Source organism: Globicephala melas, chromosome 2, assembly GCF_963455315.2.
Source record: "Globicephala melas chromosome 2, mGloMel1.2, whole genome shotgun sequence".
NCBI lineage: Eukaryota > Metazoa > Chordata > Mammalia > Artiodactyla > Delphinidae > Globicephala > Globicephala melas.
In genome coordinates, this window is record NC_083315.2 from 69,410,172 (window position 1) to 69,426,500 (window position 16,329).

General features: G+C 41.3%; 1 protein-coding gene across 7 annotated transcripts in view; it reads right to left on the reverse strand.

Moving 5' to 3' along the window:
• The window catches only part of ZNF609 (zinc finger protein 609), a 234,542-nt gene that overhangs the window by 191,041 nt on the left and 27,172 nt on the right, over positions 1-16,329 (reverse strand). For 6 of the 7 annotated variants that reach the window (XM_060294138.2, XM_060294137.2, XM_070044899.1 and 3 more), the window contains one exon: positions 11,726-12,599. The exons of the other annotated variant lie outside the window; for it this stretch is intronic. In XM_060294138.2, coding sequence (XP_060150121.1) covers positions 11,726-12,472 — 747 coding nt within the window. In that variant the 5' untranslated portion in view covers positions 12,473-12,599. The remainder of the gene's footprint in view (positions 1-11,725; positions 12,600-16,329) is intronic. 7 annotated transcript variants of the gene reach the window in all.

Genomic DNA, 16,329 nt, shown 5'->3' on the forward strand with positions numbered 1-16,329 from the left:
CCACAACTACTGAAGCCAGCATGCCTAGAGCCTGTGCTCCACAACAAGAGAAGCCACCACAATGAGAAGTCCACGCACCACAATGAAGAGTAGCCCCCACTCGCCGCAACTAGAGGAAGCCTGCACACAGCAATGGAGACCCAATGCAGCCATAAATAAATAAATAAATAAATTTAAAAAAAGAAAAGAAAAGAAAGTCAGAACTGAAAAGTAAATGCTACAGAAGAATAATCATTATATTGGGCTGGATTCAATCCATCGACCCGTAAATTTCCACTATAGAGAGACTCTGGACCCCAAGATTTCTTCTGTCATAAAATACTTCTGTACACTAAATAGATAACATAACCAAATCAACTTTATGTGACTGGCAAAAAAAAGAAAGAAAGAAAAAGAAAAAACAAAGAACAATGTGAATGGTTTGGGCCTAGCAGTTATTCCATCCATTGAGTATACACTCTGGAGGGAGCCAGAGATGGGAGACTTGAACTGGCTGTTCACTTATCTGGTTTCCATTGCAATGTGTCTCCTCATAGTGTAAGCATTTTGCCAGGGTTAGGGTAATTCTAGTGCTTACAAATACATATTTTTCATCAATACAGTCCTCAAACACAAGCCAGCTTTTACATGAGACCGCAACTGAAGAAATAATGGTTTGTTTCAATGCTAAAGAAAAAATTGTTCATGTTGAATTTATGAAGCCAGTATGGCAACCTCCAACATATGTATAAGCAAAATGAAAAATGCTTTATGGCATATTTTATCTAAAACAGACACTCTACCAGATGTTTAGGAATCTGCATACTGATAGAATTAAGATCTAGTCTAATATGGTGTATATAAATGTGTAGTCACTTTGTATGATGACTTCTTCCCCACATTTGCCAATTTTTTCTCCTCCTTTGCAATGGTATATGCATACTCAAAAACCTAAAAAGATCCATGTAAGTATAGATTACTGTAAGTTTTGACAGCATAGATAATACAATTATCAGTACTAAAAACCATGTTTTAAATTTTATTATATGGGGACTTTACTGGCGGTCCAGTGGTTAAGACTCCGTGCTTCCACTGCAGGGGGCTCAGGTTCGATCCCTGGTCAGGGAACTAAGATCCCACATGCCGTGCAGTGCAGCCGAATTAAAAAAAAAAATTTATTATATGAAAATTTTACGTTATGTGATTATAATTTTGCCCCAAACATGACATTCCATAATGATTTTAACTATAAGTTTGCAGCATATTCAAGTATGTGTTCATCTCTGATAACAATTAGCATTCTAACTATAATGAGACTTAAAATCCCAGTAGGGAAATACTTTATACTCAAAAACATTTAATTTTCTTCCTGACTTCAAAGAAATAGTATGTGTTTACAAAAAGAAAGCAAAGAAAGACAGTGAACCTCTACTACTTTTGTGAAGTGATGCTGTCTCTTCTTAAAACAGCATGTTTAATTTGAATATGTCCAGAAGAAGGCTCAGGAACAGGTCTTTATTGGATAGCTGCATTATTTTATATTGGAGTGTCATGGATTTCTGGAAAATTAAGACCACCTATTGTCCAACATAAGCACAGAAATACATTCACAAATCAAAGAGAAAAGAAGCTGCTTTTGGATTAGCAATAAATTTAGATTATCTAAACCTGTCTTCTGCTCCCCTCCAATTTAAATAGAAAAAAATCACAAGTTGCCTATATATGGCAAAACGTATCTAGTCATAGGAATTTTGTTCAAATTTGCTTTAAAAAATCTGAAACAATAATTTTAAAATGAATCAGTAACACTGATATGGATACTCTACTTTTTTTTGTTTGTTTGTTTGTTTTGTTTTTGTGATACGCGGGCCTCTCACTGTTGTGGCCTCTCCTGTTGCGGAGCACAGGCTCCTGACGCGCAGGCTCAGTGGCCATGGCTCACGGGCCCAGCCGCTCCGCGGCATGTGGGATCTTCCCAGACCAGGGCACGAACCCGTGTCCCCTGCATCGGCAGGTGGACTCTCAACCACTGCGCCACCAGAGAAGCCCTGGATGCTCTACCTTAAAGGCTATAACTATCAAAAATTTATTAATTAGTTCTCCTAATTAAGGGGATAATGAGAAGTCAGATTCATTATGTCTATACCTAAATGATCCCAACACAATGAGCAATGAAAAAGGAAAGCTGGCGGAAGATCTTGACCATGCTGTAAAACACCTGAGGATCACATGATATCTAACGTGCAGTGCACAGCTCCATCTGCAAATGGCAAAAAGCAAGAACTTTAAATGTTCCCTAGCTGAGTGAGTAACAGGGATTTCCAGAGGCTGTATAGTGAAATCAAAGTCCTTTCCGCAACGACAGTGGTTTTTAACCAAGAGGCACACTAAAAGTACCTGCTGAAGTTTTAAAAAAAAATATGTACATGCTTGGGGTCCCCAACCCTGTAGATTTTACTTCAGTAGGGCACTTTTACTTTGTAGAAGCTCCAGAAGGGATTCTGACATGCACCTCCACTTGAGAAGCCTCAGCACCAAGAGACTCTTTATCCAGAATTTCTCTAACCTCATGCTACTTTGGTTGGTGTATGATGAATATGTACACCTCCTTTCTACAATACTCTCTGTACCAGTCAGTGCAGAGTTAAGTATTTAACTTCTAAAGAAACATATCAAATAGGAAATGTCAAGTCTGAGCTGAGTGGGCTGGAGTACCAGTTTACAAAAAACTTTTTACAGTAAAGAGAACCCATTACTAAACAAAAACAGAGGGCAAGGGAATACAAAGAGATGGCCAACAGGTACACAAAAAGATGCTCAATATCACTAACCATCAGAGAAATGCCAATCAAAACCACAATGAGATAGTACCTCACACCTGTTAAAACGGCTATTAAAAAGACAAGAAATAACGTGTGTTGGCAAGGTTGTGGAGAAAAGGGAGCCCTTGTGCACTGTTGGTGGGAATGTAAATTGTGCAGCCACTATAGAAAACCGTTTGGAGGTTCCTCAAAAAATTTAAAATAGAACTACCATATGACCTAGCAATTCCATTCCTGGGTATTTATCTGAAGAAAACAAAAATACTGATTTGAAAAGACATATTAAAAAAAAACCACATATGCACCCCCAAGTTCACTGCAGTATTATTTACAATAGCCAAGACATGGAAAGAACCTCAATGTCCATCAATGGATAAATGGGTAAAGAAAACGTGGGGTGTGCATGTGTATATATATATATACACATATACACAATGCAATATTATTTGACCATAAAAAGAATGAAATCTTGCCATTTGTGACTGCATGAATGGGCATTATGCTAAGTGAAATAATTCAGACAGAAAAAGATAAATACCGTATGATTCCACTTATCTGTGGAATCTAAAAACAAGTAAACAAAATCCTGAGGACATGGACATAGAGAACAGATTGGTGGCTGCCTGAGGTAGGGGGTGGGGGGTGGGCAAAATGGGTGAAGGAGGTCAAAAGGTACATTTCCAGTTACAAAATGAATAAGTCATGGGGATATCACATAAAGCATAGTGACTACACTTAATAATACTGTATTGCATATTTGAAAGTAGCTAGGAAAGTAAATCTTGAAAATTCTCATCACAAGAAAAAAAAATTTTTTTTTGTAACAATGAGGATGTTAACTGGACTTACTGAAGTGATCATTTAGCAACATATACAAATATTATATCATTACGTTGTGCACCCAAAACTAATATAATGTTATGTCAATTATACCTCAATCAAAAAAAAAAAGGCCAAGAACGGATTTAATGTAAAGGTTTGGCTCATTTAAACCAAGCTAGTATTTGCCACTAAGGCTGGAACCCAGTGGTCTCAAATTTGAAAATACTCAATTAGTGTATTTTTCACAGGCACACAGTTGAATTGTACTCTCCCAGTGGACAATATTTCAAGTTGAAAACTGACCACCTCCTAAAAATCTAAGAACTGCCTTTTTATTTCCTGCAGCTAGTGACAAATTCACAAAAAGAAGCATCTCAATCCTTATTCTTCTCTTGACCGTTTAGACTACCTGTAGTTCTAATCCTTTCAAAAGGCTAAAGTCTGCACTCTTCAAAGATTAACAGAAGGAAAAAAAAACTTTCGGAACTAAAACAATCATGTTGTGCTCGCTTCGGCAGCACATTTACTAAAACAATCATGTTACAGCCATTTCAATGCTTAGAAAAATAATTCAGGGGCTTCCCTGGTGGCGCAGTGGTTGAGAGTCCGTCTGCCGATGCAGGGGACACGGGTTCGTGCCCCAGTCCGGGAAGATCCCACATGCCGCGGAGCGGCTAGGCCCGTGAGCCATGGCCGCTGAGCCTGCGTGTCCGGAGCCTGTGCTCCGCAACGGGAGAGGCCGCAACAGTGAGAGGCCCACGTACCACACACACACACAAAAAAGTTAAATATCCCTTTTGCTTTCAAAGTCCCAAACCCTTAGGATTGCTTCCAATTTTAGGTTCCTGTCAGTTTGCCCATAAAGAGAAAAGATATATCTGAACATCACTCAGGAAATTAAAAAAAAAAAATCATACCTACTGTCCAGAGTTACTTTTTAGCCCTTCAAGTTTTTGGTGAATTTGATCTTCACTATTAAGAGGACAATGTGCTCTACAACAGTGGATCTCAAACTTTAGTGTGTATCATGATCAATGGGAGAGTTAACGGTAAAACATAAATTGCTGGGCCTTAAGCCTAGAGTTTCTGACTTGGGGGCCTGGGATGGGGCCTGATACTTGAATTTCTAACAAGTTCCCAGATGCTATGCTGATGTTGCTGGTATAGGGATAACAGCTTTATAAGAAGGTAAAAGGAAGTAATTCTCTCTCACCTTAGCTGTCACCTTTCTCATGTAAAAACACTTCTCTACGGAGCACTTCCAACAACAGAGACACTTAGGATTTAAAAACATCTCCAGGTTCTGAAAGCTAAAAGACTTCTTTTTTCCCCACTTCACAAGGGCTCCAATGTCACAAATGACATTAAAGCAGTGGAAATCCAGAAAAAGGAAAATTAAGGTCAGAATGATTGTAAACTCTGCTCAAGAACCTTACCAGACACATATTACTTCTTCAGTCTGAAAAGTGTTTCCTTTGGGTCTCCTAAGGCAAGAGAAATGCCCAAGGGAAGAAAGAAGTAGCTTGTTTCATAAGACTAAAAACACAAGGACAGGCTCTGAAAACAAGAGAATCTTGCTCCATAAGTAAAAAATCACAAAATGCTATGAATCCCTATCTTTCCTTTGTCATACTATTCTCCATCTCAAAAGAGCTATTCCTCTTACTGAAGACTGACCCAAACTCTATACTTTCTTAGGAAGCTTAAATATTGACTATGTCAATGTCACCTAGGATGAACAACTTCAGAGAATAGGATTTGTTAAAAATGTCTCCTCAGCCAGCCTGGGAAGCTTCTTACTCGGGTGGGTGGTCTCAACCGTGACTAAACTGTACCTAGAGAAATATACTTTAAAATATTAATATGGTCTAGCACTTTCCTGATGGTAATCCTTCCAGGCCCATCCCAATGGCACAACTGGGAAATTAAATGAAGAGAAAAGCAATCTCCTCTCTGCTCTCTACTTTCAGATGCTCCTCCTCTACAGCTTTGCCACGCACAGACTCATTTCTATACATATACACTGAGATAGAACATTCGCACACACACAAATAACTCTCGGCAGGAACCAAAAATCAAAGCCTAACCCCAACGTTTTTAAGTGAGCAAGTCCAATTTCCTTCTTTGTAGCCCTTGACACATGCTGGCTGGGAGCCGTCTGGATTTTTTTCTGCCTTGTTCCTGCACCAGAAGGCTCTGCACTGCAGGTCAGGGGATGATAAGGAAATGAACAGTGTAATTTCCAAGGCCTCTGAACACAGCCCTGTCAGCAGCTCTGGAGGCGGGTTACTCAAGCATGGCCTGAAGAGTGAAAACCACAGAGAGGGCTCAGACAGCCAGCAGTGGCAAGATCTCAGCTGTGCATGTTACTGCCATCTCCAGCCTGAAAGCCCAAGCCCTGCTGCCTCCCTGGATGAGCTCTGTTGGTAAAAGCTCTTATACACAAATGGCAAAAATACAAGTTCACGCTGGGGGAGGAAGATTAAGGACTAGGACTTAGATTTTCCATGTACTCTTGTGCAGAAACAGAAACATTTAGTGCTCTTCCAGCATACATGAGATTGCACCTGCTGGCAAACCCACAGTAATATCTATCCAACATACTCAACCCCATATCAGGGATATGGCCAAAAAGGAAACTCAATTCATATGAAATCTGAAATTCAACAGGCCACTTCAATATCCTTTGAAGCCAATTTCTGGTTTCTACCTCATCAAACCCCACTATAAATATCAGGGCCTTTAGAACACATTACCAGCATTCAAGCTTCCCAATCCAGGTTTGGGACTTCTCCTGAGAACAGTGCTGCACGTCTTAGCCAACATACTTATCTATTCATACTGGGCTTCCGATATAGGTGGTATGTTGTTATATTTCAGCCCATTATTGCCTACAGCAAACTGAGACATATTTCAACTCAAATCATGTTATTCTTCTTTTGTAATATTCACTAAATGCTCCGTATGTGCCAAACACCATTCTAAGTGTTTTATATGAATTAACTAATTGAATTTCACAAAAATCCTATTAAGGAACTATTGTTTCTTCATTTTGCAGATGAGAAAACTGAGGTAGCTCAGTTAAGTAATTTGTTCAATATCACTCCGTTAATAAGTGTCAAAGCTGGGATACAAACCCCGGTAGTTTGGCTCCAGACTTTATACTCTTAATCACTAAGTTATGCATAAGAGCTCATGTGCAGTTTAAGTTTACAAGACTGGTGTTTTAGGTTGGAAGTGGCTCCCAATGCCCAACTTATGAAGTGTCCACCCTTAATGATGGTTAAAGAAAGTTCACAAACATTAAAGTATATAGCAATTATCTGGAGAGTCTTCTGGAAGTACAGATTTCTGGGCCCCTACCCCTAAAACTTATTTAGCAGATCTGGGGTAAGGTCTAAGACTCTGCATTTCTGACATTCAGATGATATGATGCACATGGTTTTATGGACCACAATTTCAGGAACTCTGCTCTAGATGGTAAACTGTAAGCAAAGAGCAGCAACCATCTCTGTTCTGTTCACCAGTGCACACCCAGTACTAAGCACAATACCCGGAATATAAAATGCACTCAGTTAATATACAGAATGAATGAAAGATGACAATGGTATCTAACAGTATCATCTCCTTACAAAACAGTTAATATCCACAATACATTTACGGTCTGCCTGTTAGTGATATATCCAAGAAGCACAAGGGCAGGGTTTTTTTTTTTTCATATCTGCAATTGCCAAATAAAGAGGGAACTGGCAATGCCTCAATGATTACAATGAAAATTTGACTGAATGCAATACTCCAGAACACACACACTCTCTCAAGAAGTCAAACTCAAAGTAGCAGTTTAAAAAGTAACTTTCCGTCTGTATGTATAAGAGGGGAGGTTCAGCACCAGCTATAAATGGTTGTTCTTTGTAAACATCATCACCTTACCAAAGAAAGTGAAACTCAAAGATCCTTTGTTTACTGAGTGCCTACAATATTAAAATCGGTATAGAAAACAAATGAAAGCAGTCTTAAGAGCACCTAGGCATTTACATCCAATGTTTCTGAGGTAGTCTTTAAGTGGGAAAATAGAATCCTTCATAACAATGAAGGATTTGTTAAGAATCCCAGAGTAACAATATGCCAGAAGAACTTGGTAAACAAAAACCTGGCTTTGCCACTGACTACCTGTGAGAGTCTAGGTAAGTCACATGACCTCCCTGGTCTCAGTTCCCTCTTCTATAAAGTGAGGAGATTGGACAAGATAATCTTTCTCAGGGCCCTCCTTGAATTACAACACCCGGATGGAAAACAGAGCTGCTGAAGAAAAAATAAATTAAGCTCAGACTTCGTTGTAGTTAGAGAATGCATCTCTGTCCCACATAAATATCAACTTCTTTTAATTTTTTCCAAGAAGGAAAATGCCTGAGGGCATTTGGCTTCAGGAAGCAAGGCTAACTGCTATTTCATCACTAGCTGAGAAAGAACAGCTTGTGAAGGAGGAAGGTGTTAAGAGAGAAAGCCCTGGATCAGAAGGAATAAAAGAGACCTGACCTTGGTTGAGCAATGAGGGATTGCAACACGAGAGAAATGAGATGGAAGGCATAAACTAGGGCAAGAAACAAAATCAAGGGCAAAGGAAGATGCTCTTAGAACACAGGATATGATAGCAAACACGATCGGAAGGGGAAAGAGCGAAGAGCACACTTTAGTTTTGTCTCCTAAACTAATGGGGGAAGTGGTAAATATGTGTATGCAGCATTCTGAGAGCAGCAGAAGCTGAGACACAAACATGGGGAAAGCACAGTGCAGTGTTTCTACCTTCCAAGATCAAAAGCAGCAGCTGAAGAGACAAGGAGAGCTTCTGGCTGCAAACTTCTAGATCCTTTAGCCACTAGAGCTTTACTTTATACGATCTGGAAAAAAAAGGAGTCTCACCTTAAACTCCTGGTTTAAGCCCCAACTCAGAGTCAACACAGATAGATCACTGCCTTCTGTGGTTTGTAAATTCTTTTTTCTTGCCTGTCAGAGTGGTAACGTGAGCACTAAGCTGGGGACATTCAGACAGGCACTCTCCCTCATCCTACCTCCCCTTCCATCCCTAACTCAACAACCTATCAATCAAACCAAAGACAAGGAACAGACAGGAGCTGGAAGGCTCTGTCTTGTTTATTCCTCAACATTCCCTCCCCCATCTCTTCAGCTGGCAGGAAGTATGAGGCAAGAGTGTTCAATGACAATTCAGGGCAGCAGTAGTTGCTAAGATTCTCTAGGTCTCTCCTAGAACTCTGGGAAACAGCACAGTGAAGCCTGCCAGAAAGAGGTGTGGTGGAGCAAAAGTGGGATCCCATGAAGGGAAATCCACATTCTTGGCTGACTGAAATTCGCTCAGCCATAGACTGAGATACCCACCTTGATGAGAGAGGAGGTCCTGAGGTAGAGAATTAGAATATTCAAATCTCCTTCATTAGCTAGTTGGAGACATGTGACAATTCTGTCCTACACCACAAACTCCACTTGTCTTCTCTCTCTTGTTTCCAAGGGGTTACAGGAGTGGGTATGGGTAAGGAGACTCCAGCTAAGACACTTTCCAAATTTTATGAGTTTTCCCTCTTCATGACAGCTTCCAGCTCAGAGTATGTAATTCCTAGATTATATCAAAACATCTGTTTTGTTGTTTTGGTTCTGTTGGTTGTCCCCCACATGGAAGAAACATTCCAAACCAGTTAAGCCATAGGCAAGCCCATATCTCAGAGACAAAAATCTTAAGGAAGTTTTTAAAGACTTAGCTTATGAGTTATAGTATTAATCATCAAACACCGACTCAAACACCTCTTATGTCCAACACCCTGGGATCCTTGTTTCTCAAAAGCTGCTCCACTCCGAGATTCCTAGCCTGCGTTCCCTTTTGCATCTTTCCCTCCTCCCATTCCAGAAACGCTGTCTCTCTGCACAGTGTTTTCATCTCCTAGCAACTTCCAAATATTTATTTACATAATTATTTATTTCAATGGCCAAATGCTTTAGAATGGCACCCCACAGAACCAGACTGTTCAAGAGGGTTGAGGGAACAGGGAAAAGAAATGAGAAAGCAGGTACTTGCTTAGAGTGACATCAAACTGCACAGCAAATTTCCTCTTCTAAGAGTACTTCTCAGCAATTTTACCTTTCCTCCAAAAACAGAAGCACAGTCTCTTTCCCTTTTCTCTCCCATTCCACTGCCCCAATCTCAGTCTTTTGGGGTGACAAGGCATATAACACAGCTATATTATTAAGAAGCAAACCTCCCTGGCACCAAGGTGTATTCTTAGCTGAATATACTGCATCTTTCAGCCCAATTATAATCTGAAGGGCAGCCACCCAACCAGTCCCTGAACCTGTAAGAAAAAGGGTTCCATTGCTTCTCTGTTGGAGACTCTCAAGGACATTTAGACTTAAATCCAATATGAAGATAAGCATCATTAATCCTTTCATCCACAGACCACTACTGGGCTTAGAAGATTGCAACATGAGTCAAGAGTTCTAAACAGAAAGGAAACTGAAGGCCACCCTCAGAAGTGGCCACTTTTCAGCACAGGAAGAACAAAGATTATGAACACGGATATACGGCAAGAGTTTACTGGAGCCAGATGTAGGGAATAGTCTAATGGGCCTGGAATAGAAGCAAGAACTCCTGGTACTCCTAAGCCTCTTTAAAACAGTATTATCCATCTGCACCCCAGAGAAAATGGTAAATCACAGCCAGCACAGGATGCACCATGCCAGTAACCAGCTGGAACTTGACTCTGCTGAGGTGGACTGTAGCATCTGCCACCTAAACATAGGCAGACTCTCTGGCAGCTGCCACTGGTAAAAGGGAATAAACCATTGTGTTATTAGTGGAAGAAAATTCACAGCCCTGTTACCAGGGAAGCCCAGATGTTGCTGAGAGTCACAGATGTGCCAGAGGCAAGGACCAAAACACCTACAGCAAAGAAAGCGTAACCTAGCACTGAGAGGACACCACCACCCAAACATACACATCCTGCCTCTATTAACACTTACATATGGAAAGAGGTATTCCCTCCTGCAGCTGATGCAATTACAGAGAAATCAATTTATACTGCATCTGCTGGGATCAGCTGAAAGCATAGGGTGAGCAGAACACAGAGCGGAAAATCAAGAGCCAGTGAACAGCACATTACCAGGCCAGCCGCTTTGCAGGAAACTGTAAGCTGCAGAAGTTTAAGGCAGCCTGAGCTGACCCTAGATTCACACCCACTCTGGTCTAGGCCTGCAAACTCCATTTACTGAGACATGAACTAAGACCATCTTCCCAAAGGAGGAGAACCCCTTGTGGGGCTGCAGGCACCTGTCCTTCCAAGTCAAGCAGAAGGCAAGGTATCATTACACCATTTGGCAGCTATTAAACCACCAGGAGACCTTGATTCCCAATAGTTGAGGGAGATACCCAGCCAAGAACTATACTTTAGTGGCCAAAGAATCTCTTTCAAGGCCAAACTTTCATAGCCACTACGCTAATCCATAAGACCTGATTAAGTACCTCAGTACCTCCTGCTCCACTGTTTACCTGCCCCAAACTGTGACCTTTTGCTCTTTGGCAGTCACCAACAGAACATTTGGTAGATATCATGTAATGAAAGTTACTTAACCCTTTTCTCTTCCAGAGACCCAGCAGCACCATTTATCCCATTAAAAACAGCACTCAATTGAAAGCCTATTAAGCTTATCAACTTGTTAAGTTTACCAATGACTCTAAGGATGAAATGTCAATCAAGCTGGGAACCATATAAAGGTTGATGCCAGCCTCTAGTAACAAGTATCTGAGGTGGGACAAGGACAAGGCTGGAGGTTCTTGACTTACGGAAAATTCATTCTACCAGGCAGCTACCCCCAACAACAGACACTCTTCTCCAAAATGTCCAGGCCTGCTGTTAATGAATCTGTAGGGAATCCCCTAATTTGGAACAAAACCACGTTATCATTACCAGCTGCTCTGACCTTGTAATTGGTCATTACCCACAAACTAATGAGGCTCCCACAGAGTGCACATAGCATTTGGCGGTTAGTCCAGGGCAGTTCTGACTGGCAGTGGGCAGCCAGATCTGGCCACCTCTTACCTTTTCAGACTTGACTTTCTTTAGCGGGCGACACTCATTCTCCCCTTCCTCTGGCTCCGGTTTAGCTCCCAAAGGGTTGAGCGCTGCCCCAGGCTCAATAGCTATACTCCCAAGTGGCTCCACAGCTCCTGGATCCACCCCTGTGCTTCCATCATACTGACCACCACGTCCTCCCAAGGGAACTGGCTGGAGGACCCCAGGATCCTTTTCTGAACAAGTCCCCACTCCTTCGCTTCTCTCCTTCTTGCTCTTAGATGAGCTGTTCTCCTTCTCCTTTTTGGAGCCGGCTACACTGCGGGATGCCTTAGCCGCCTTCTCTGAGCCCTTGGGAGCAATAGCAGCAACCAGGCTTCCTGCATTGGCACCATCTCCTGAGCGTCCCTGCACCTCTTTCTTGCTAGCTGCCCCCTCACTTGGAGTGAACAGGGACGTCCCTGGAGTGGGTTTGCTAGTGTCTTTGCCACTCTTATTCCTTTTAGATTTTGATTTGCCTTCCTTCCCTTGAGGACCTGGCACTGGGGTCACAAACTTGATGTTGTCTGGTAGTGTAGCCACAGCATTGGGAGCTGGTATCCCCACCTCCTTTGAGCCTGACATTTCCAGTTTCTGCTGGTCCTTTTCCAGATCGGCGTCCAGGTCAATGATGAGATTCCCTACTCCAATGTCCCATTCATCCCCACTGTCGTATGTCTCAACCGGGTTTGCATCCACTCCTTTCCCTCCGGAGGCTCCACTGCTCAAGGACATCTTAGAGTCAACGTCCCACCTCAAGATTCAAGGCTCTTCCTTGCCCCCAGCTTTCCTATTTTCAGCTTCAGCTATGTTCTCAGACCTGCCACATTGGTCAGTATATGCCCAGTGGACAACATCATTGCTGGAAAAAGAAAATTTAAAGAGCTGTTAAAGGAAACAATACAGGCAAAGAGGCTGAAATAAACTCCCACAAAAAACAGACCCTTCCTAGGTGGCTATCACACCACAATAGACAAGACAAACAGGTTCAGTTGTATTTCTAACCAAGTCACATTGGACCAAGGGAAAAGCTAATTCCCACTCTATCTCCACAGGGGAGAGTACAGTATTTGCAATTGCCCGGAAATTCGGCGGTCTTAACTAGGAATCCTCTAGAGTTAGTTTCCCATTCCCAAGAGACTTATTTCTACTACCACTGCCAGGCGGCAATACTCCCTCAATCAATACAGGCCCTGGCACATCCTCTAGCACAACTTTACTCATACCTCTTTTCTCCTTGCTTCTTCTTGAACTATCAGAGATTCAGAACATAGTCTAGCAAAGGCTAAATCCCTCTACTAACAGGGCCTATCCCTACTAAAAATAATATAGATTCCTTGTCATTCTACTGCTGGGGGTGGTGGTGTCTAATTGTGGGTAAGTAAAAGAGAAAAGCAAACAGAACTGGGGAAAAATACAATATCAAGATAGGGGCAAAACCTGCAATTAGAGGAGACAATCCTCAGAGAGGACTTAACCAATTAGCTTCAGTTCAGTTAAGCCAGCCTTATTAAACTCCAGGTTTCAAATTATGTCTAAATAGCAGAATTCGATGTAGTCTTTCTCACTACCCACTAAAATACCCAGGAAGAGACACACACACACACACACACACACACACAGAAAAAATATTACCCTATCAATAACTGAACAGTACTAAAAAACCTCATGTTAGAATGTGGGAGAAGTCTCTACATTCTAATACTATAAGACTGATGGCACTATACTGATAAACACCAGGGCCTCACCACATGGAACAGAGACAGCTAAAAAAGGGGGTGGCATGGGGTGGGTGGTAAAAAAGGCAATTTATACCTCTCCTTGGGAGTGTACCATCTAGAAAACCTGGCAGCCAACATACACCATCCAGCTATTACTTTATTTTGTTTTTATTTTTTGCTGTACGCGGGCCTCTCACTGTTGCGGCCTCTCCCTTTGTGGAGCACAGGCTCCGGATGCGCAGGCTCAGCGGCCATGGCTCACGGGCCCAGCCGCTCCGCGGCATGTGGGATCTTCCCGGACCGGGGCACGAACCCGTGTCCCCTGCATCGGCAGGCGGACTCTCAACCACTGTGCCACCAGGAAGACCCCAGCTATTACTTTATGATGAAACCAAAGATTTCTGTTCTTGCTCACTCCCGTTTACCATCTTTCTATATGCATATAGAAAATAACTCTCATAAGATGACAGAGCAGAAAGGGTAAAACAGAGGTGGCACAATGAATCCTACAAAGTAAATATCTAACAGGTAAATGCCATAGATATCTCTTAACAGAGATAAGACACATTGTACTTTTCCACCTGCTCTCTCAAGGCAGTGTCAAAGAACCAGGGTGCAGTTCAAGAGAAGATGTCACCTAGGAGAGCAGAGCTTATACCAAGTGAATGCTTGAGAGCAACTGGGATGTAAGAGAGAAATTCAGTGCATTAATAATGCCAGCACATTAACCTGCCATTTAGCCATAGATCTGAGAAGAAAATACATCCTTTACCCAAGTAGAGAGCTTAGTGCCAACAACCAACCATTGCTGACGTTGAGTCCACATAGATCTTACTTCATAAAACGATGAGCAAAAACTGTGTGTGGGGGAAAACATGACATAAGAACTATGGGGCACCCCCGGTGGCACAGAGGTTAAGAATCCACCTGTCAACGCAGGGGACATGGGTTCGAGCACTGGTCCGGGAAGATCCCACATGCCGCGGAGCAACTAAGCCCATACGCCACAACTACTAAGCCTGTGCTCTAGAACCTGCGAGCCACAACTACTAAGCCCGTGTGCAACAGCTACTGAAGACTGTGCACCTAGAGCCCGTGCTTGGCAACAAGAGAAGACACCGCAATGAGAAGCCCGCGCACTGCAATGAGGAGTAGCCCCTGCTCACCACAACTAGAGAAAGCCCGCACGCAGCAACAAAGACCCAATGCAGCCATAAATACATAAATTAAAAAAAAAAAGAACTATGAAAAAATGCCACCCACAAGGTAAAGGCAACATAATCTCTGAAAAAATTAAAGAAATGATACCTCTGATAATGATCTAGAATTCTGAAGAAATTTTTAGTAAAATGTTTGGAATTCTCTATACTATACACTAATTCATTCAAAAAAACGTGTATTAATTGCCTACTAAGTACCAGGCACTAAACTAGGTGCTGGGAATACAGCAGCAAGTGAGAGTGTATAAGGCAGTGGAACATGATACTGAAAATAATTCTATTATGAGGGACAAAGGCATTTCTAGAAATGGGAATGCCAACTGAATCTGCACTACAAAGGATTATTAAAGCATAGTTCTTCCCAACATCATCATTTGTCACCTCTGCAATTGTGGTGAGGCTTAGAGCATAACCCACATTCATCTAACACTTACCCACTTTCCTCTTGAGCTGCACTATCATCAGTATGTAATGTAACCATTAGAGCAATCCCATGTTTGTTTATTCAATAAAACTTTCAAAAGACCTTCCTCCAAAAAACAAATAAACAAAAACCCTTCCTCTAGAAAATAGGATGCTAATGGAAGAGAGACTCTGGAAAGGTATATAAAGGCAAGAATATAAGGTACATAAAAGTGTTTGTGCTCACTGAGAGCTCCTGACAGTTCTGCACTGGCTGACCTGTCGTATGGAGCAGGATAAACAAAATATGACAGTAAAGAAGACATAGCATTAAGAAGATACTAGGCTGAAATGGAAAGATATGAACTTAGACAAAAGAATCTGATTTTATTTTTTAAAAAAGGAAGATGCAAGGAAATGAAAAATGCAATTAAAATTCATACAGAAATCAAAAAAGCACAGAACTAAAACTGTGGAAAATGAATCTGTAAATTACAAGAAAACCTGAGATACTGTTCCAGAAGGCAAAGGCAAAGGACAGCAAAAAGAAAACAATGAGGGAAATTGAAAGACAGAGAAAGTATTTAATAATACTCAAAGCAAAACTGAAGAGACTAGAACAAACGGGAAAAAAGCAACCCATCAAGGCATAATATATGAATAACACCTTGAGCTGAAAAAGATCTTGAAAAAGTTCACTACCTTTTCAGCAAAATCAATTTAAAAAAAGCCAAACTTGCAGACATCCTAACAAAATATTTGAATTACAAAGGACAAAACTTAGGCCAACCTCAGACTGCTCTGCAATATTAAATGTTAAAAGAGAATGAAAAATCTACAAAGAATTTTGAAGAGAAAAGGTTATTTTTCAAGAGTCTTTCACTGAGTCAAGTTGTTTGTCACGTGTAAAAACAACAGATTTTCAGTTATGTAAGAACATATATATATCCACCTTGTTAAAAACTATCTGAAGCATTAAAATAAGTTCAGTGTAGCATAAAGTTGAATAATTCTTGTAAACAGAAATACCAAATGATTTTTGTAATCTTAAGAGTAAACTCAATGCAGATAATCCTGGAAAAGATAGGAGGCAAAATCAATGCTTGTAATAATGCTGAACCTAGAACGTTCAGCCTTAACATCAGTAAGGAAAGACACTTCCTCAAATTCCTTTTGTCCCAATTCCATATGTCATGGCGAATTGTTTTGTTTTTTCTAGTAAGCAAGAAATATTGTTATAAAGCAGAAA